General features: G+C 24.3%; 11 protein-coding genes across 11 annotated transcripts; 6 read left to right on the forward strand and 5 right to left on the reverse strand.

Moving 5' to 3' along the window:
* Positions 1–131: 131 nt before the first annotated feature.
* DICPUDRAFT_158842 (uncharacterized protein) lies at positions 132–1,820 on the forward strand (the record flags this gene model as incomplete). Its single annotated transcript, XM_003293869.1, has 2 exons — positions 132–1,694; positions 1,770–1,820. The coding sequence occupies 2 exons, from the start codon at positions 132–134 to the stop codon at positions 1,818–1,820; spliced, it is 1,614 nt and encodes a 537-aa protein (XP_003293917.1).
* Positions 1,821–1,988: 168 nt separating this feature from the next.
* DICPUDRAFT_84434 (uncharacterized protein) lies at positions 1,989–2,999 on the forward strand (the record flags this gene model as incomplete). Its single annotated transcript, XM_003293870.1, has 4 exons — positions 1,989–2,095; positions 2,346–2,411; positions 2,763–2,895; positions 2,982–2,999. 4 exons carry the CDS (start codon positions 1,989–1,991, stop codon positions 2,997–2,999), a joined length of 324 nt encoding a protein of 107 aa, XP_003293918.1.
* Positions 3,000–4,276: 1,277 nt separating this feature from the next.
* On the forward strand, positions 4,277–5,881 carry DICPUDRAFT_42712 (uncharacterized protein; the record flags this gene model as incomplete). The annotated part of the gene is made up of 1 exon (XM_003293871.1): positions 4,277–5,881. The coding sequence occupies one exon, from the start codon at positions 4,277–4,279 to the stop codon at positions 5,879–5,881; it is 1,605 nt and encodes a 534-aa protein (XP_003293919.1).
* A 387-nt stretch (positions 5,882–6,268) lies between these two features.
* DICPUDRAFT_12612 (uncharacterized protein) lies at positions 6,269–6,721 on the forward strand (the record flags this gene model as incomplete). Its single annotated transcript, XM_003293872.1, has 2 exons — positions 6,269–6,483; positions 6,553–6,721. Coding segments are annotated over 2 exons (384 nt in total), but the record flags the coding sequence as incomplete, so codon positions are not given.
* A 402-nt stretch (positions 6,722–7,123) lies between these two features.
* DICPUDRAFT_158846 (uncharacterized protein) lies at positions 7,124–10,048 on the reverse strand (the record flags this gene model as incomplete). Its single annotated transcript, XM_003293875.1, has 3 exons — positions 7,124–7,588; positions 7,736–8,178; positions 8,254–10,048. The coding sequence occupies 3 exons, from the start codon at positions 10,046–10,048 to the stop codon at positions 7,124–7,126; spliced, it is 2,703 nt and encodes a 900-aa protein (XP_003293923.1).
* A 476-nt stretch (positions 10,049–10,524) lies between these two features.
* Positions 10,525–11,211, reverse strand: DICPUDRAFT_84438 (uncharacterized protein; the record flags this gene model as incomplete). The annotated part of the gene is made up of 1 exon (XM_003293876.1): positions 10,525–11,211. One exon carries the CDS (start codon positions 11,209–11,211, stop codon positions 10,525–10,527), a length of 687 nt encoding a protein of 228 aa, XP_003293924.1.
* Positions 11,212–12,166: 955 nt separating this feature from the next.
* Positions 12,167–15,797, reverse strand: DICPUDRAFT_84439 (uncharacterized protein; the record flags this gene model as incomplete). The annotated part of the gene is made up of 6 exons (XM_003293877.1): positions 12,167–14,136; positions 14,217–14,470; positions 14,531–14,956; positions 15,019–15,111; positions 15,182–15,490; positions 15,580–15,797. The coding sequence occupies 6 exons, from the start codon at positions 15,795–15,797 to the stop codon at positions 12,167–12,169; spliced, it is 3,270 nt and encodes a 1,089-aa protein (XP_003293925.1).
* Positions 15,798–16,168: 371 nt separating this feature from the next.
* On the reverse strand, positions 16,169–17,044 carry DICPUDRAFT_9842 (uncharacterized protein; the record flags this gene model as incomplete). The annotated part of the gene is made up of 1 exon (XM_003293878.2): positions 16,169–17,044. A coding segment is annotated over one exon (876 nt), but the record flags the coding sequence as incomplete, so codon positions are not given.
* A 1,270-nt stretch (positions 17,045–18,314) lies between these two features.
* DICPUDRAFT_95921 (uncharacterized protein) lies at positions 18,315–19,454 on the forward strand (the record flags this gene model as incomplete). The annotated part of the gene is made up of 2 exons (XM_003293873.1): positions 18,315–18,747; positions 18,837–19,454. 2 exons carry the CDS (start codon positions 18,315–18,317, stop codon positions 19,280–19,282), a joined length of 879 nt encoding a protein of 292 aa, XP_003293921.1. The 3' UTR covers positions 19,283–19,454.
* An 80-nt stretch (positions 19,455–19,534) lies between these two features.
* Positions 19,535–19,822, forward strand: DICPUDRAFT_158851 (uncharacterized protein; the record flags this gene model as incomplete). Its single annotated transcript, XM_003293874.1, has 1 exon — positions 19,535–19,822. The coding sequence occupies one exon, from the start codon at positions 19,535–19,537 to the stop codon at positions 19,820–19,822; it is 288 nt and encodes a 95-aa protein (XP_003293922.1).
* Positions 19,823–19,865: 43 nt separating this feature from the next.
* Positions 19,866–20,433, reverse strand: DICPUDRAFT_73593 (uncharacterized protein; the record flags this gene model as incomplete). Its single annotated transcript, XM_003293879.1, has 2 exons — positions 19,866–20,310; positions 20,375–20,433. Coding segments are annotated over 2 exons (213 nt in total), but the record flags the coding sequence as incomplete, so codon positions are not given.
* Positions 20,434–20,637: the final 204 nt, after the last annotated feature.

Raw genomic sequence — 20,637 nt, forward strand, 5'->3', positions numbered from 1 at the left:
TTTTTTTTTTAATTATGAAAACTATAATTTTTTTTTTTTTTCTTTTTTTTTTTTTTTTCTTTACAAATAAATAACTTTACATTTGTATTCATATATTTTTTTGTCTCAATAACTTTCAAAAAAAAAAAAAAATGGATAGTTTATATATTTTCATTTTTTTCTTTTTAATTATCATTTTTTGTTTCTATATTTTATATAAAAATAAAATTAATAAAAATAATAATAATAATGATAATAATATTAATAATTTTAACTATATTAATAATAATAATAATAATCATTATAATCATTGTAATTTTAATAATAATAATAATTTTAATAATTATAAAGATATTTATAATAATAACAATAACAATAACAATAATTATAATCATTTTAATAATAATAATAATAACTTAAATAATAATAGTTTTAATAATTATAATAATTTTAATAATAATAATAATAATACTTTAAATAATTATAATAACTATTATAGAAATAATAATTTTAATGATAATAATTATTGTAATGAAAATAATAATATAATTTATAATAACAATGATAATAATAATAATGATTATAATAATTATAATTATAATGAAAATAATAATATCAATAATTTTAATCACAATATTATTAATAATAATAATAATAATAATAATTATAATAATAAATCCAAAAAAGGTGTAAAATATTTGCCATCTCTTTTTTTTAAAGATACACCTTCAGAAACACAAGAAAGAAATACCCCAAACATTAATCCTTCTAATATTACCTCCAATAATAGTAATAATAATAATAATAATAACAATATTAATAATAATACTAGTAACCAGTCATTAGAGTCAGATACATTGGTACTAGAAATTCTAAGAAGGGATAAAGAACAAACAGAAAGGGAGAAAGCAAATAAAGCTCTCAGAAAAGAAATATTAGATTTTGAAAGAGAAATCAGAGAATCTGAACGTTCAGAAAGACTAATAAGAGAAAGACAAGAAAGAGAACGTTTAGAAATTTTAGAAAGAGAAAGAATATTCAGAGAGCAACAAGAATGGGAACGTACCCAATATTTATTAAGAATTGAAAGAGAACATCAAGAAAGGGTACGTCAAGAAACATTAGAGAGAGAAAGAATGGAAAGAGAGAGAATAGAAAGAGAAAGATTAGAAATGGAAAGAGTTGCAAGAGAGCAACAAGAAAGGGAACGTACCCAAACATTATTAAGAGAAAGGGTACGTAGGGAAGCATTAGAATTAGAAAGATCACAAAGAGTTGCAAGAGAGCAACAACAAATGAATTTGGAAGAAGCCCGTGAATATCATCGTTACCTAAATTCATTAAATGAAAGGTTAGATGTATTACTTCAACAAAGGGCAAATAGAAGAAATTCAGAAAGAGAACAAAGAAACAGAGAACGTGCCCAAGAACCACAAACACAAGAAGAAATTCAAAGGGTACGTAGACAACAATTTGAAACTTTAAGATTGCAACAGGAAAGATTACAACAAATTAGATTGCAACAAGAAAGTCAACCAGATCAAATGGAACAAGATGAAAACGAAAACATCTGCACAGTTTGCTTTAATCAGGTAGAGGCCATTAATAGTGCATCAATTGATTGTGTACATAAATTTTGCTTTGCATGCATTACTCAATGGTATTCTCGTACTAGATCCTGTCCAACTTGCAGACAACCAATTTCAAATATTAGAGTAAGTTATTCATACATTCATATTTATACTTTATTAATAATACATATATTAATTTAATTTATTATTTAATTGTAGAGAGATAATCAAAATGAGGGATTAACATATGATGCTATGAACATAGATTAATAATATAAATAACACTTTAAACAGAATGGATGTCCAATAACATTTCGATTACAATATTCCAATAAATGGGGAAAATATAGACTCTTTGGTTAATCGTCATCAATTAGCTGGCCACCAATTAGATGATTTTAACCTAGATCAATAATACTCTATATATATGGGATAATAATGAAATCAAACAGTATCAGAAAACAACATCATTGGACAAACATTACAATTCATTGCATTATCCTCAACTCTTCAAAAAAAGGTTTAAAAAGTTCCAAAGGTTTCATGTACTAGTTCTCTTTTGGTAACTATTAAGTTAATATTTACATAAATAATATTTAATTTGAATATAAAAAAACTAATATTTAATTTTAATTCCTATATAGTTTTATTATAATGCTTTATCTTCCATTATAACCATGTTCTATACTAAACATCAATATATATGCGCTTTCATTCCCTAAGGTAACTATAATGTTAATATTTAAATAATTATTATATGAATATAAACTTAACCAATTTTTTATTCATTTTTAGTTTAAATCTTTCTCATACACATCAAAATGCTCAATATTTAATTCTTTCTCATTCAACACGTTTTTAGTTTGAATCTTTCTCTTTCATATCAAAAAGCTCAATATTTAATTCTTTCTCAAATCAACACGTTGCCATGTTTGGGTAATTGCTTTATCAAAGTAAATACAATGATTATATTAACATAATTATTAAAATATAAAAGAAACTAATATTTATTTCATATTTAGATTAATTCTCTCTCTCTCTCTCTTTCAGTCTCATATAGTTTAAATATAATATTTCTCTTTCATTATAATCACGTTCTTTATTTAATACTAACATTGGGGTATTTGTATTTTTAAGGTAAATATTATTAGAATAATTATTTTTAAATTTGAATATAAAAGAAACTAATATTTAATTTTAATACTTATTTAGCTTAATTTTAATTCTTTCTTGTTCAGTTTCAACATTTTATTTAAAATCATTAATTATACATTGGGGGTATAGTTTATTCTTTTCAATTGTTTTTTTTCAAATCATTCATATGAAACATTGGGGTTCTTTTTCAGTATGAACACATTTTAAAGTCACATTTCAAATATTGGGGTTCTTTTTATTCTATGTAAATATTACTATTTTATTATTTTTAAATAGATTTATATTAATCATTAAAAATCATCTTTTCACCTTTTATTTATTAAAAAATCACATTTATTATAATTTTTCAATAGTATAACCCAATTTTAATCTACACATTACTACATTTTTAATTTTTTAGTATTTTAAAAAAATTAAAAAAACCCAAAAGTAATCAGTCTTCAGCCACTCTCAGTAATTAGTAAACATGAAGCTCAAAAGTATGCTCAAAGTAGAGGTCCATCATTGTTTGGGTTTGCAAATATTCACTTAGTCAAAAAGAAACTATTATCTACGCTTTATTATATATAACTCTGTGAAAAAGGAAAAACAGATATATTATCAGACTTATAGCCATACACAGTTTTTATACTTTTTTATAAAAAAATTCTTATTAAAACGGATAATACCGATGTTACAGAGTTACTTCTATATGTTCTGTAAATAAACATCAAAATAATAGATTCAAATTAAAAATTCAAAAAAAAAATTAATAAAGATTAATTTAATTATTTTTTTCCATAATTAACATTTAACTTTAATTTATCTATGTATTTATTGGGTGTTTTAAATAAAAAAATAAAATTATAAAAACATAAATATATAAAATTATTTTAAAATTATTTTATTTAAAAATATTATTTGTAATGTTTATTTTAAAAATTAGCTTAAATAAAACTGGTGTGAAAATTAACTGACGATTTAAATCCAAAAGAAAATAAAAATTTAAAACCTGAATGAAATAAAGAAATCATATGAAAATAAGTTGATGATATTTGGGTGTTACTGTTAGCACCTTACGAGGACCGCCTTTGGTTTAGCACTATATTGATTTTAACTATTAATTATTATAAAATGTTTAATTTTATCTAATAACTGAAGACTGATTATTGATTTATTGATCTTTTAAATAAAAACCCAATATGGAGATCACTCCAATGTAAAACATTTTAAAGTTTAAGATGCAAGCATTATCTCAAAAAAAAAAATCAAAGAGGTAAATATATGAATGGGCAATACAATTTAGTGACTGGGTTGTGGAAAAGGGTAATTTTTGTATATGAAAATTTAATTGATGAAGTTCAGAGTTATTTTACATTAAATATAAATATATTTAAAAAAAATAAAAAAAAATAATATAAAAAATCAAAATTATCATCGATAGAAATTTAAAAAAAATTTAATTTTTTTTTATAAATTTTTTTAAAATCTAAAACTATTTTTTTTTTTCAATTATTTATATTTTTTTTACACAATACATTATAACTTTGTAACTTTTATTCATAATGATCGACTTTAAACAAATAGAAATGATGGTTGAACAAAAGCTAACTAATAACTCAACATCAACAACTCAAAATATAATTCACCAACACCAACATCATTTCCATCACCATCATCATATTCATCACCATCACCACAATCATAACGAAAACAATTCAAATAATGGAAATAACCAAAATAGCTTTAATTTATTAAATCAAAACCAAAATCAAAATAATATTCAGAAATATATTAATGATTTATCATTAGATGAATCTGAATCATTAAATAATATTAACTATGATTCTAAAAAACCAAATTATAATCAATTTAGAAAAAAAATTAAAGGAAAATGCTATATGAAAGGTGACCAAGATTATGAAACTCTTTGTAATGATAGATGGGATCAGGATCCAATTAATCAACCTACTATTATTGTTAGAGCAATTTCAGCTAATGATGTTAAAGAAACTATAAACTTTGTTAGGGAATATTGTTTGAAAATAGCAATCAAAACCAGTGGCCATAATATTGTCTCAGCAATTGATGGGGGTGTTTCTCTTGATCTTTCATTAATGAAATCAGTAGTTGTAAATGAACGTGACCAAACTGTAAAAGTAGAATGCGGTTGTACATTTCATGATATTGATGAAATTACTTCACAATACGGTCTTGCAATGCCATTAGGCCAAATTTCATCAATCGGTGTCGGTGGTTTTAGTACTGGTGGAGGTTTAGGCCACTTAACTAAACCTTATGGTCTTAGTTGCGATAATTTAGTTGAGGCCGAAATTGTTACAGCAGATGGTTTAAAATATCGTTGTAATTCAAATAAGAACCGTGATTTATTTTGGGCAATTAGAGGAGCAGCTGGTTTTGTCGGTGTGGTTACATCTTTTACTTTCAAGTGCTATCCAGTTAGTGACATTGTTATAGGTACATTTACCTACGATATTAGTGCAAACAATACCCTCGCAAGAGATGCACTTGTTCAAGTTGGTACAAGACATTTACAATATCCAACAAAAGATCAACTGGTTTATATTATCAATATTAACCCCGGTGCCACATCCGATTCAGTATTAATAAAGGCTGTTTATCTCGATGGTGCAAATAATCCAACTTTAGGTACCCAATTAATACAAGATTTTCAAAATGCAACAAACCCGACTACCGCCTCAATCTCTGTAATTCCATTCACCAACTTACAATTTGAATTTGATGGTTTAATTATGCCGGGTAAATATTATCAAGAAGGTCCTTTAATAAAAACAACCATCACCCAAGATGTTGCCGATTTAATCCTCTCTCATATGGCCTCGCGTATTAAGCAAACCTTTTCTTCAATTATTATTACTGAATTGGGTGGTCAAGTTAACAAACTCTCTACTAGTGACTGTGCTTTCCCAGTTAGAAATTCTACTTTCAATATTTTCTATACCTCGGTACTCACCAGTGATGCTACTGTCAATCAATCTATTAAACAATGGACTCAAAATTCAATTAAAGATTTATCACCATATACAGCAGGTCATTATATCAATACAACCTATCTTACTGATATGAGAATTGTATTTGGTAGTAATTTTACCAAACTACGTAAAATCAAAAATGAACACGACCCAGACAATATTTTCCGTTCATTATATAAATAATAAAAAAATAAAAAATATCATTTCTTTATTCACTCCAAAAATTTAAAATATTAAAAAGTAAAAAAATTAATTATTTGATCAAATATTTTTTGGTTTTAAAAATGATGGGTTGGGAGTGTGTTTTATTTGAAAAAAATATTATTTATTTTTTTTTTTTTTTTTTTTTATATTAAATTTTATTTTTTTAATTTTTTTATTTTTTTATTTTTTTGATTTATTTTTAAATACATTACACCATTTTATATTTTAATTGTATATTAAATATTTTAAAAAATGTTTAAAAATGAATTAATTCAAGCATCTGCAAATGGTGAAACATTAAGAGTTCAAGATTTATTAAAGAATAAAAGTATCAATATCAACGAATATAATTCAGAAAATGGCAACACAGCCATTCATGTAGCAGCCGGAAATGGATTCATAGATATTGTAAAATTATTAGTTGAAGCAGGATGTAGAATCGACCAACTTGACAACTCTAATAGAACACCATTTTTTAAAGCAGCATTATCAGGACATAAGAGTGTAGCACAATATTTAATAGAAAAAGGTGCAAATGTAAATAGACAAGATAAATTATTAGATACACCATTATACTCTTTGTGTGAATCATTGTCAACAATGGTCGAAAATTTACCAAATTCAGGTGATGGCTTTTTATCCTCTCCAAGTATCCAACAAAAGATCGAAACTGTTGAATTAATATTAAAGAATGGTGGAAGTTTTGGTACAACAAACAACTCTGGAAAGACACCTTTAATGATGGCAGCAAAGTCTCAAATTCCACAATTAGTTCAATTATTAATAGATTATAATGCAGATCCACACAAAAAAGACAATCTTGGTATTTCATCCTTTGACTATGCAAATAATAATCAAACTATTATAAAAATTTTAAACAAAGAAATAAAATATACAAATAATAATAATAATACCAACTCAACAACAGCCAATACTAATAAATCAAATCCACAATGCTCAGGTTGTAAAGTTCCACTTAGCGTATTAGCCAAATATTGTTCCACATGTGGTGTTAAAGTTTAAAATAAAATTTTAAATGATAATCATAGATCTATTAATTTTTATTAAAACTAAAAAATAATAGTAATATGATTTGTATTGTATTTTTAAAAGTAAAGTTTTTTTTTTTTTATATATAATTAATTATGATAATTTAATTGATTATTTTATTTTTTTTTTATTTTTTTTATTTTTTTTTTGTATATATATGATATGAAATATTTAATTAAATGAATCATCAAATGATGGTTGTTCATAACCAAAATCTTTTGATTTTTCGTCATGGTCAAATTCGATTGGAGATTGAATTGATTTTCTTGGAGTTTTATTATCGGCCCATTCAAAAGTTGGTCTTGATTCACCGTGGATGTATCTAACAGTATTTAAAATTTTAACATTTGATTCGAGCTTTTCTAAAACTTTGGTCCAAATTCTATTTAACTTCTTATCGTCGGTAGTTCCAACAACCTCATCCTTTAAAAACAACTCTGAAACATATGATTCTTCAAATTCTTTACGCTCTTGAAGTACTCTAATGGCTTTCTTTGTATAAAAATCGATAGCTAATAATTCTTCTTGTTTCTTTTTATTATTGTATTGATAACCTTTAAATGTTAAAATACCAATAATAACAATACCAATATAATGTAAGTTTGATTTAATTAAGTTTTTAAAGAAAAACATTGTCTATAATAATAAAAAGATAAATGGGTTTTAGTAAAAAAACAATGATAATAATAATAATAATAATAATAATAATAATAATAATAATAATAATAATAATAATAATAATAATAATAATAATAATAATAATAATAATAAGTTTAAACTTACTTGACACCATAATGGTCTAATACCTTGATTATTTGTATAATATTTAAATTGTTCATCTTCGAATGTTACACTAATTGGTGATAATAATTTTGAATCTAATCCAATTTCTTCGGAATCCCTTCTATTATCGACAAAGTCAAGAATAGTGTTGAATGATTCAATAGCTTTATTTTTAGAGAACCAATTTCTTTTAGTAATTTCTTTCATTAATTCGTCAGCAGTCATATGGAAAGTATCTTTGGAGCCACATTCATAGAGACCTCTTCTGTCACGAAGAATTAAATCAATTTGACTGATGGTTGATACTAATGATTCTACTTTATTTGGATTTAAAATACATTCATTATCTCTTGGTACATATCCATCGATACATGAATCAAATAAACCATTCATACAAATACCTTTATCTGGACATGGAATACAACTTAATTTATCCCCAAATTCTAAATAAAAAAAGATTTGTCAATTATTAAATTGTTTATGATTTTTTTTTAAAATTAAAAAAAAAAAATACTTACTCTTTGGAATTACACCGGTATCACAGAAAATTGGATCGTTAAAATGATAAAAAAAAGAAAATAAAAGGAATAATAAATAGAACCATGTTGCAAAGGAAATGACAAGTAAAACATATCTTAGCTTTGATTCGCCCAATTTTGAATTTGAAATAATTTTCATCTTTTCTTGTTTTTGTGCAAATTTAAGTTGTTTTTTGGAATCGTAGTCTTCGTCAGCTTCGGCGTTTAAAAATTGTTCATCGGTTTGGAATGAAATGTCACGGTCACTATTAAATGAAATATTTGAAATATTTGGAATGGTAATTGGTGAATCGGAATATTCGAATCCATTAGCTACTGCTGCTGGAGATGGACTTTCTGGATAGTTATGAATGGATTGTGATGTGGTATTTGGTGTGGCTGGTGCACTTTTTGGTGTATAGTAAACATTTTTATTTCTATTTGAGCTATTTGAAAATTTATCGTTAAAGTATGATGGTGTTTTAGTTGGTGGTTGATAATATTGTGGTTGGTTGGTGATAGTGGCGGTATTAATGCTGTTATTGGTTTGAATTGGTTGTTGTGGTTGTTGTGCAATTTCTTCATCATGTTCCTCCATAATTTCATCATATGATTTAATTTTATTTGGAAGTGGAGTTTTTGGATATGATTTTGATTTTTTAGTTGCAACGTTTGATGTAGTTCCGATAACACTTGAAGAACCATCGAAAAGTGATTCTACTTCTTCAGTACCAGTTGTGGATGTTGATATAATAGTTGAAACTCTTTTCTTTTTCTTCTTTTTCTTTTCTTCATTACCCTCTTCATTCATATCGGCTTCATCTTCGGTAGATTTTGATTTTTTAGATGAGGATTTCTTCTTCTTTTCACCGGATTTACTTGATTTCTTTTTCTTTAAACCTGACTCTTCAAACTCTTCTTGATCATCCTCCTCATCACTATTGATTGTAACTCTTTGTTTCTTTTTGGTGATATCCTTTTCTGATTTATCCTTACTAATTTGAGTTTCAGTATTTATAATTGCTGCAACTGCTTCTTCTTTAGCTTGGTCAAATTGGAAAATATTACCAGATTCAATTGATTTACGTTTTAAACTTTTAACAACTTTATTTATACTTGGTGTTGTTGGTGTAGAGGTGGTATTTGTAGTTGTGGTGGTTGTGGTAGCTGTTGTTTCTTTTTTATTATCATCACTATCTTTTAATGGTTTAGTATATATAACTGATGATAAAAGTGATGGTGCTGGTGGTAATATAGTTGAAGTTGATGCTGTTGATTTTTCTTCACTTGATGTTTTTTTAGTTACTACTTTCTCTTTTTGATCAGCTGCTGTTGTTGATTTAGTTAATTTGGAAGTTGTAGATGATGGGGTAATTGAAAGTTTACTATTTGATAATGATGATGATGATGATGATGATGGTTTACCGATAGTAGATGAAGTTAAAGTTGATTTTGGTTTTAATTTACTTGTGGTATTAATAGTGGTTGTAGTTATTGTTGGAGAAGTTTCTTTTTCTTTTTGTTCACCAAATGATTTTCTTCTTGTTTTTTTAATTTCATCATCAGTTTGCTTTAGACTATTTGCGATTGTTGAACCACTACTTGCAATTGTATTTGTTAATTTCTTTCTAAGTAATGAACCACTAGTTGAATTTGTTAAACTTGATGGATCTTTAGACTTTGCTACAATACTTGAAACTCTTTGGGTGCCACTTGGCTGATCTGTTAATCCTGCTGATTGTAGTTTTTTCTTTACACTTGATATTCTTGATGTTGGTTTATTATCTTCACTCATTCTTTATCTATTTTATAGCTGTATATATTTATATATTTATTTATATATTATTATTGTTATATTTATGTATTTATATATAAAAATTTTAAAAAAATTTTAAAAAAATTTTTTTGATTTTTAATGTTTTATTTTTTTTTATTATTATAATATTTATTATACACTTTATGGAATTAAATAATATATAATTAAAAATTAAAAAAAAATATTTAAAATTTAAAAATAAAAAATTTTATTTGTTAAATGTGTGTGTTTGTGTTTTTTATAAATAAAAATAAAAAAAAATATGAAAAATTAAAAAAAAAAATAAAAAATTTTGAAAAAAAAAAAAAAAAAAAAAAAAAATTTGAAAAAAAAAAAAAAAAAACGAATGGAGGGAAAATTTCAAATAAAATAATTGATTGTTTTTATTTAGTTATATATACAAAATTAATGACACATTTTCTTTTCTGTTTTTATTATTTATTTTTTTTGTGTGATTATTTAAATAATAAATTTCTATTAAAAATCAAAATTAGTGCAATAATGATAGCAATTGTTAAAAATGGAATAAATGATATTAAAATGGTTTTAATTTTCCTTTTTTTAGTTCTTTGTAGTTCCAATTCTTCTTCATTTTTTTTTTGTTCTTGTTGGGTTTGTGATGTTTCATCTGTTATTGAAGAATTTGGAGGGGGTGCAGGAGGAGGTAACTGTATTTTAATATCTGATGGTTTTGAAAGATTTAATGGAAGATTGTCAGTAGCTGTTAAAGTATCCATATAATATAATTGAATGGGATTTTGGTTTGCAAATTTGTGTAATTCGCATACTCCACTACCATTATCGAATGGACACGGTTTATAATTTGCTGTTAAATCCAATGTTGGTGGGGGTATTGCCAATGATGTAGTTACAGGTATTGGGTAAAAATTTGGTGTAATAATATCTATTGATCCATCGTCATTCTCTTTTTGCAATTCTTTCATTTCAATCTCTATATCACTATTTGATGAACATTGCAGTCTTGATGCTGAGGTTGTAGTAGTGGTGGTTGTAGTGGTGGTGGTAGTGGTAGAATTTGAAATTGGATTTAGATTTGATTGTAAAATAGGTGATGGTGGTAATGGATCTTCATTGATTTTTTTTATTTCTTCAGTTTCATCTTTTTCTTTTTGATTACCCATAATTTTTGTTTTTTTTAAAAATACAAATAATTAAATAATTAAATAAATAAATAAATAAATAAAATAATAAAATAATAAATAATATAATTATTTCTAGTTATATGTTTTATTTTACATAAACAAAAAAACAAAAAAAAAAAAAAAAAAAAAACAATTCATTTTTTAACTTTGTTTTTTTCTAATTTTATATTGAAATGAATTATATTTTGGTAGATAGAGAGTGTCAGAAATAAAATAAAATAAAATAAATAAAAAAAAATAATTTATAACGGAGTGTCATAAATGTCAAAAATTGTTGTTTTTACATATATATTTTTTATTTTTTTTTTTTTTAAATTTTGAAAATATCCTTGCCAGGATTAAAATTTTATAAAACACAACAACAATAACCATCACAATTGTTAATTTAAAAAAAAAAAAAAAATTGGGTGTTGTGTGGTTATATAAAAAAAAAAATTTAATAATGATAATCATCAATATTAAAATTCATTTAAAATAGTTATAATTATAACTATGTATTATAACTGTATACCAATAAAATAAAATAATTATTATTACAATGTTAATAATAATATTGAATTAAATTCAGTAAGCAGATAAACACTAAATTAATTGATTATAGCATATTTTTTTTTTTTTTTTTTTTTTTTTTTTTTTTTCCGCCAAAATTTTTTTTAATTTTCATATTTTTTAATTTGCAACAATTTATAATTTAGATGGACAAATGTAGGTTTTATTATATAGGTATAATGTTTAGTGGGTGAATGTAATGAATATGTGTTTTGTTCTATAATTACCACTATACATCCCCCACTCTATAAAAATTATTTTTTTTTATATAAAAAATATAATATTGTCTTAATAAAATTAACAAATAATTTATAAAATATAATATAAATTTTAAATTTTTATTTTATTATACAATTTTGATTTATACTTTTTCGCTTCTTGACATTTATAAATCGTCTTTGTTTTTTGCTTTCAATTCAAATGTAAATTTATATTTGTTTTTGGCCAATAGAATTTTTGTACGATTCTTGCTATATAAAACGGCACCAACAATAACGAGCGTGGCTACAGCGACACATGGAACTACAATTGCAACTGGTAATACCCAACTTGCACGTTTAACAGTATCATTGGAATTACATTTTTTATAGGATGATGAAACAAGAACTGAAAAATCTGGGTCGATTGTTAATGATGTGGTGAAATGTGGTAAATTAAGACCAATAATAAATGAATCTTTGTTGCTACTATTTGTCGCAGAGATTAATGATGTTGTTATAAATGATTTTCTTGTGTCACTGAGTACCCTATTAATGAATCTACCGTATAACAATTTTTGATTTTTTGAAATGGTTACATAATTTAATAATTGGTCTTTATCTATTTGTGATGAATCAATTTCGGTATTTTGGTTATTGCATTCGTTATTTGATTGGTGAGAAGATTCCTTATTATCACCAACAGATGATATTAGTCTAAGTTGAAGTTTGTTAAGAGCACTTGTAAATGGATAGTTTTCGATAGTTATTGTTATTTTAATTGAATCTTTTTCTAAAGTTAACTCCAAACCTGCAAACTCGTAATCTCTTGATGCTTTTATATCCTCAATAGTATAGGTTATTGTGCACACCTCTTGAATAGTCTGTTTAAATTTATAAGTATTGCTGCTATTGATTTCTGCATATCTCCAACTATTTGTTAAATTGTGAATAATAACAATATTATCCAAAATATCTAATTCAACTAATGATAAAATTGAGATTTCATATTCGGTTTGTTGATTAGAAATAACTGTTGATCCAACTGTTTCGTTAATTGTTATATTTGATTTGGGAATTTCGATTGGTGAAGGAGTTGGTGAAGGAGTTTCATAACTACCTCCGCCAGTTGTGGTTGTTGTAGAGCCTCCTGTTGTAGATGAATCAGATGATGTTTTTGAATTGCAGTCATAACCACCCCATCCGCTATAACATTTACATTGGCCTTTTGATTTTATACACTGACCATTTGATGAACAGTTTTTAGGACATTTAAAGGTTATTTCATCAAAGTGGAACATATTTTGACCAACCCATGTAAATCCGTTTTGGAAAATAGTAACTGAATGTGTACCAAAACCTGGGCCAATTGTACAGTTAGAGAAAGTACTATTAACGAAATGGTAAAGACAATCTGAGCTACCTATTTTAACATTAAAGTTACTATTGGAATCACCGAACCAACCATATAAATTTACTAAACCACCTTCGGTTGGGGTGGACGAAGCAGATGATAAGAACTGGGTAATAGCCTTGCATTGATCACCACCATAATTTGGAGTTAAACAAATGCATTTGCCTGTGCTACTTGAACATTTACCAAGCCCTGTGTCACTTCCACAATCTGATGCACATGAAAGAACATTGGTTGTTTTATCATCAAGTGTATTAATTGTAAATTTAATAATTTGATTCGTAATGACATTTTGTATAGTTGCAGGAATATCTTGGCCTAAAGGCAATGGCTCTTGAGAATTGAATTCAATTTCAATTTTATTAAAATCTATATAGTAAATTGTAGCTTGAATACCGGAAACTAAAATTTTGAAATCACTTTTAACATTAGAGAAGTTAATTCCAGTAAATATATACCTTTTACCAAGTTTTGTAATAGCTTGAATTTCAAAATTTGGTATAAATACTTTAGTTGCAACTGCGAATTCGTGATAACCAAAATAAATTTGAAGAGTTTCTGGTAAAGGCCCTAAATTATTTGAGTCCCAATCCAAATAATATGAACTTTGTGCTACCTCTACAGTAAACTGTTTACCACTATCTTTAAGAACTGGACCATTGATTCCGAGATTTTTACCTGTTAACTTTAAAATCCCACTAAGTATATTATATTCTAAAACATTTGGTACAATTGATCCAGGCTCTATTAAAGTTATAAAAATAAAGCAAATTAATTTAGATTTTTTATTTTTCATTCATAATTTGTTAAAATGAAACACTTACCACAAGTTCCTTGAATTAATTTTGGGTTATTGTCAAAACATTCATCATATTCTTCTTTATAACACACTGCCCATTGAGGCCAATAACCACTGATATCATTGTCGTTTAATCTTACCCTATATTTTCCATATGATTCTGGTATTGTTGATGTATAACCACAATCAACTAAATTTAGATAATAGAGAGCACTATACATTGAAAGATCTGGTAATGAAACTGGTCCATTTATTGCAAAATTATTACCAAGTATTAGTCTATATATTGTATAAAAATTGTAAGTAAAAAAAATAGATGATATATATAATTAAACTTACAATCTTACAATATTTGATGGTAGATAAAGTGGGAAATTTTTTATACCCAAGTTCCCAAAAGATATATAATCTAGAGTGTTTGGATATTCACTAAAGGGTAGGTCTCCATTTACATTAAAATCGGGTGAATTTGCAATGGACAAAGTTTCAAGTTGTGGTGGAAGAGGTAGTTTTATAGATGGTGCTTTTAATAGACCAACTGGTGAAGCATCAGCCACACCACCTAATGATAAGACTTTAATTCCACTATTGGCCAATGAAGTGGGATAAAAAATATCATCATCATAATAAAGATTCAATGAACGAACAGACTGAAAAGTATCAAAATTACTCCATGAAATAGTGGATCCTGCATTCACTAACTGTATAAATACATTTTCACATTTAATATTAGATAGTGATGGTACCATATTTGTTGCTATATATCTTTTTTTTAAAAACCTTAATATTTAATTTAAAATAATAAAAAACTAGAAATTTGTACTTACAAGTTTGAAAAAAATATAATACTGGTATCCAAAGGATCGATAGTGTTTTCTATTACTGGATAATTTGTTAAGGTATCTCTACATAAAAGCTGGCTAATTTATTATAAAACAGAGTTAATATTTTGAGGGGAAAAAAATTAATTAATTATTATAAGATGCTCACAAAAATTTTAAATTTTTAATCTCTCTTAAATCAAGAAAAAGTAAATTTGAATTTTTATTATATGTCATTACAATAAATTCTGTAGTTTGAGAAATTGAGTTTGATGCAGATGATATTCTACCCTCAACAAAAGTGTTATTATATAAATGCAATCTATTGGCAACTTTTTTTTCATTATATTTTCCAAATGCATCTGGTTGTATTAAAATATTTGTTAACTCTAGTTTTGATAATTGTAAAAAACAATTTAAATCGCTATAACCCACTGATGGCCCCGATAAACCATTTTGAGGAATTGATCTTATAAACCTTTATATTGCAAAATAAAAAATTAATAATAATAAATATTAATATAAAATTTAAATGAAAAATAAAAATAAAATATAGATGTTTTATACAATTCTGTTAAATTAATGCCATCTTCACAATAAGATTCATAACTATAACCATTTTTATTTATAAGAAGGTTTCCAGTGCATAATATATTTGTTTCTGTAATGGGTGTTTGAAAAAGGTTTAAAAATATAAGCGCCAAACAATTTAACTCATCAGACTTTACGACACCTTTGCTACAAAGAAAAGTTAAAATTATAAATAAAAATAATTTAACTTTCATTTTTTAAAATTTGCACAAATTATAAAAAAAAAAAAAGAACAAACCATTCCATTGAAATCAACAGGAAAAAAATTTGAAAAAAAAATTAAAAAAAAATAAATTTTTTTGATCAGAAATATTCGTTTAGATTTTTTCTTTTTATAAATTTTTAAAATAACGACAAAAAAAACAAAAACTATTATTGGTTTATTCTATTGAGTTTAAAGTTTTAGAACAATATTTGTAATAAAGGTAGGGATTCAAAACTCTTCCACATATTTTCTTTTTTTTATAATATGTAATATTTTATAAATTTAACAAAACTAATAATTATTAATTCTAAATATATATAAATAAATCTTTTTTTTATTTTATTTTATTTTATTTTATATTTAATAATAATAATGTGTTATATTATAAATTGAATCTGGAGGTCTGTTGATGGCACTCTTCAAACCACTATCTCTACGGGTTCTTGCAGCTACTGCTTTGAAAATTGGACCACTTTTATCCTCATCACATTGAATACAAGGGCTGAGTGTAGTGGAATTGGCAGGAACATTATTGGGTACATGCATAATCCAATCATAAAGGCAAATATCGAGACAATCCTTTCTGGTATTAAGAGCATCGTATAACCAAATTAAAGCACAGTTATGGGTAAAACCAGCTGAATGTTGAATACAATCCAAAGATATTTCTTCGGATACAAAAGTAACAATGGCACAATCTCTAATTGGTGATGTTAAATCCATATGGGCCATATAGGATGATAAATCTTTAGTAGTTGAGCAATATCCACAATGATGAAGATGTGTAACATAGGCTCCAGACTCTACTGCCTCTTCTGCAGATGTATAATTATAAAGGTAATAAGTCGAACGATCGTTTGGGTTTGTATAATATAAACCACATACAGTTGAGTTGTTTAGTGTATAGTTATAGTTTTCGATTTTATATGGGTTGTAATCCAAATCGTCTAATGGATTTAACAATGTTTTTGATTCGAATGCATCTATTACAGTTTGATTATATAATGGTGGATTAAATTCTAAATTACTGTTGTTTTCTTCAACCACTGGTCTACCATTGTTTAAAACCCTTTGTCTAATACGCTCAAGTGAATCTTTAAAAAGATATTGCATAGCCCTCTTTTGATTAAAATCTAAACCTTCAAACTCTTCATTTCCGCTTAAAAGATTATCACCATTGATTATATATTCTTCTATTTTATCCAAAAACTCTTCTTTTGTTGTTGATATATGATTATTATTATTATTATTATATTTATGGTTATGAATAGAATTAAATTTAGTTTTGATACAATAACCAATATCGCTAAATATTATAAAAAATAAAATAAATATAACCAACAATTTATTATTATACATTTTTATTTATATTAATTTACAGCTTTTTTTACGGAATTATTAATTATTAATTTATATTTTTTGAATAAAAAAAATAAAATAAAAAAATAAAAAAATAAAAAAAAAAATGAAAAAAATAAAAAAAATAAAATTTTCGAAAAATATCTTTTATTTTGAATAAATAAATTTTTTATTTGATGCCATGATGAATAAAAAAAGAAAATTTATCGTTCAATGCCCATTCCAAATATTATCCTTACTTCAAATAATCAAATAAATATATAAATAATCAATCAAAAGAAATTCAATTAGGGAAACCAAAAAAAAAAAGGAACCGATAAACCACTCGTTATAATAATTGTTTCATGAAAGCAAAGCAGAAAAAGTAATAATGAATTTGAAACTATTCAACCCCCAATAGAAATAAATATTTAATTGAAAAAAATAAAATTAATTTCAATTCCAAAAAAACCACGATTAAATAAAAAAAAAAAAATTTTAAATTATTAACTACTTATTTCTATTTATTTTAATTATTTTTTTTAATTATTTTTTTGGAAGTTAAAAAAAAAGATTTAAAAAAATTAAAAATTAAAAAAAAAATTAATTGAAAAAAAAAAATAAAAAATTAAGTAATTCTAAAAATTTAAAAAAATTTAATACATAAACTGTTTGTGGCAAAAAAATAGCAAGATAAGCACAGATTGTGCTATTATTAAATTATACTATAACCTGAAACCAAAAAAAAAAAAATTTTAAACACAATTTTTTCAATTTTTTTTTTTTTAATTTGTTGGATGTTTCCAAAATAATAACGACATCATTTCCTTATTTTTCCTCCTAAAATGCAACCCAACAAAATTTTTTTATAAAAAGTTTTTCTTATCTAACAATTTTTTTTTTTTTTTCATTTACTCATTTTCTTAATTTTTTTGTTGTTGTAAGGTTGTGTTTTATAAATAAATATTTATTTTTATCAAACTTTTTTTTTTTATGTAAAAAAATTAATTAAAAAAAAAAAAATCAATAGAAAAAAAAAATATTTAAAGAAAAAAAGTAATCATATTTTAAATATTAAAAATTAAAAACTAATAAATAATAAACTAAATAATAAATAACTAGTTGTACAATACAAAATAAAATAAAATAAATATATATATAATAAATAATGAGTAGTAGTAGTAGTAGTAGTAGTATTAGTAGTAATACCCCTAAATACCCAGATTTATATGGATATGAACCAAGCCAAGGTTTATCAATTGCAGCAATTATTTGTTTTTCTCTTACAACCTTAATTCTAACATTTTTATCAATTAAATACAAGAAATGGTACTTTTTAGTGGCCTGTGTTGCTGGTGCAGTGCAAACAATAGGTTATGGTATTCGTATTACCAGTGCTGAAAATCCACACGAACTTGGTATATATATTGCAACTACTTTATTAATTTTATTACCACCCACTGCATTCGCCGCAGTATTTTTATTTGCTCAACTTGGTAAAATTATGAAAAGAACTGGTATTAAACATCCAATTTTCAGACCAAATGTAGTTAAGTTTTTATTTTTAGGTATCGATATTTTCTCAATTATTGTTCAATCTGGTATGTAAAATAATAATAATAATAATTATAAACTTATTCCCCCTTATATTAACACATCTTTTTATTTATTTATTTATTTATTTAATTAGCTGGTGGTGCCCTTTTAGCACAAACAGCTGACAATCCTAAGCTTGATAAGCCTGCTAAAGGTGTTATGTTAACTGGCTTATGTATTGCTTTAGCTTCATTTTCATTGTTTTTCTTTTTAATCATTTATTTACATATCCAAGTCCTCAAAGTTCAAGAAGATGATAAAAAATGGAGAATTATATTTTTTGGTTTATACCCAAGCGGTATTCTCATTATTTTAAGAAGTATTTATCGTGTTGCTGAATATGCAGGTGGCTATCATTCAGCAGTTATGTTAAATGAACCATTATTCTATGGTTTGGATGCATTACCAATGTTTTTATTAATGTGTATTTGGATTCCATTCCACCCTGCTTTTGTCAATCTCAGTAAAAAAGGTTCTAAAGATAAAGAAAACAAAGACAACAATAATATTGAATCAAGAGGTGGTGTAGAATTAGAATAAAAATAATAATAATCAATTTATATTATATAATATGTATTAAAAAAAAAAAAAAAAGAAATATAAAAAAAATATAAAAAAAAATAAAGTTTTTTTTAATGAACAGTTTTTTTTTTACAAAGAATTCCTCAAACTATTAATAGTTATTATTTTTAAATTTATTTTTATTTTCAATAAAAAAAATAAAAAAAAAAAAAAGATATTTTTAAAAAAACTATAATTTTTTTATTTTTTTTTTATCAAACTAATCTAATAATGTCAATAAAAAACAACTCATTTTTTATATATAAAACTAAAGGTAATATGCTTAAATATTGCTTTCATGCTGAAGAAAATTCATCATTCGAACAAATTTTAAATCAGATTACAAAGCTGTTAAATATTAATTTAAAAGACACAATTAATACTACAATCATTAAATTTAACGGAGAGGAAATTCAGTTGTCAGAAGTAATCAAGAAAGGTCTTTTTATGGTATCAGGTTGCCAAAATGAAGAATATGAGATTAAATCGATTAAAACTTTTGCATCAAATTTAGATTAAAAAAAAACTTAAAAATAAATAAAAATAAAATATTTTATTTTTTGTATTATATAAATATGTAATATTATTAAAAGTTTATTGTAAATTTCGCGTTGGTTTAAAGTTTAGTTATTATTTTGATATTTAAAATTGGTTATATACAAAGATTAATTATCGATATGTGTGTTGGATCTATAGTACAGAGGGTTTTATAATTACTGTTATTGTTATTATTTCTATGGTTGTTTTTATTTCTATTGTTTTTATTAGTTTATTTATTATTTTTATTATTAGTTATTGATTATTGATATATTATATAAGTAAAAAAAAAAAAGGTTATTATTTATGCTCGGGTTTAAACATAACCCCATCTATCTTCTGGATTTGACATTTTTGATTGATATGTAACTTTTTTATCTTTTGGCTTTTTATTTTTCATTAACTTATATTCGTTTCTTTTTTCTTGCTTAGTTGTTGCTGGTGGTTCAGCTGGTATCTCTTTTAAATGGCTATTATAAGTAAATATTAATATACAAATGTGCATAAAAACTATCTTTTTAAATATAAACATACTTATTTGGTTTTTTAAATTCTTTATCAATTGATTGCATTTCTAAAAATAATCTATATTCTTTAGTTTCGTTTTTTAAACGAAAAAAAAAAAAAAACGAGAAAAAAAATGAAAATGAAAATTTGGATTAATATTAATTTTTATAATTGAATAATAAAATAGTTATTATGTTAGATTTTTATTAAAAAAAAACGGATAATTAAATAAAAAATAAATAATTTTAAAAAAAATAGTTTTATAAAATAAATAATTTAAATGTGGGGGT

The sequence above is a fragment of the Dictyostelium purpureum genome (genome assembly GCF_000190715.1).
Source record: "Dictyostelium purpureum unplaced genomic scaffold DICPUscaffold_481, whole genome shotgun sequence".
Taxonomy (NCBI): Eukaryota; Evosea; class Eumycetozoa; order Dictyosteliales; family Dictyosteliaceae; genus Dictyostelium; species Dictyostelium purpureum.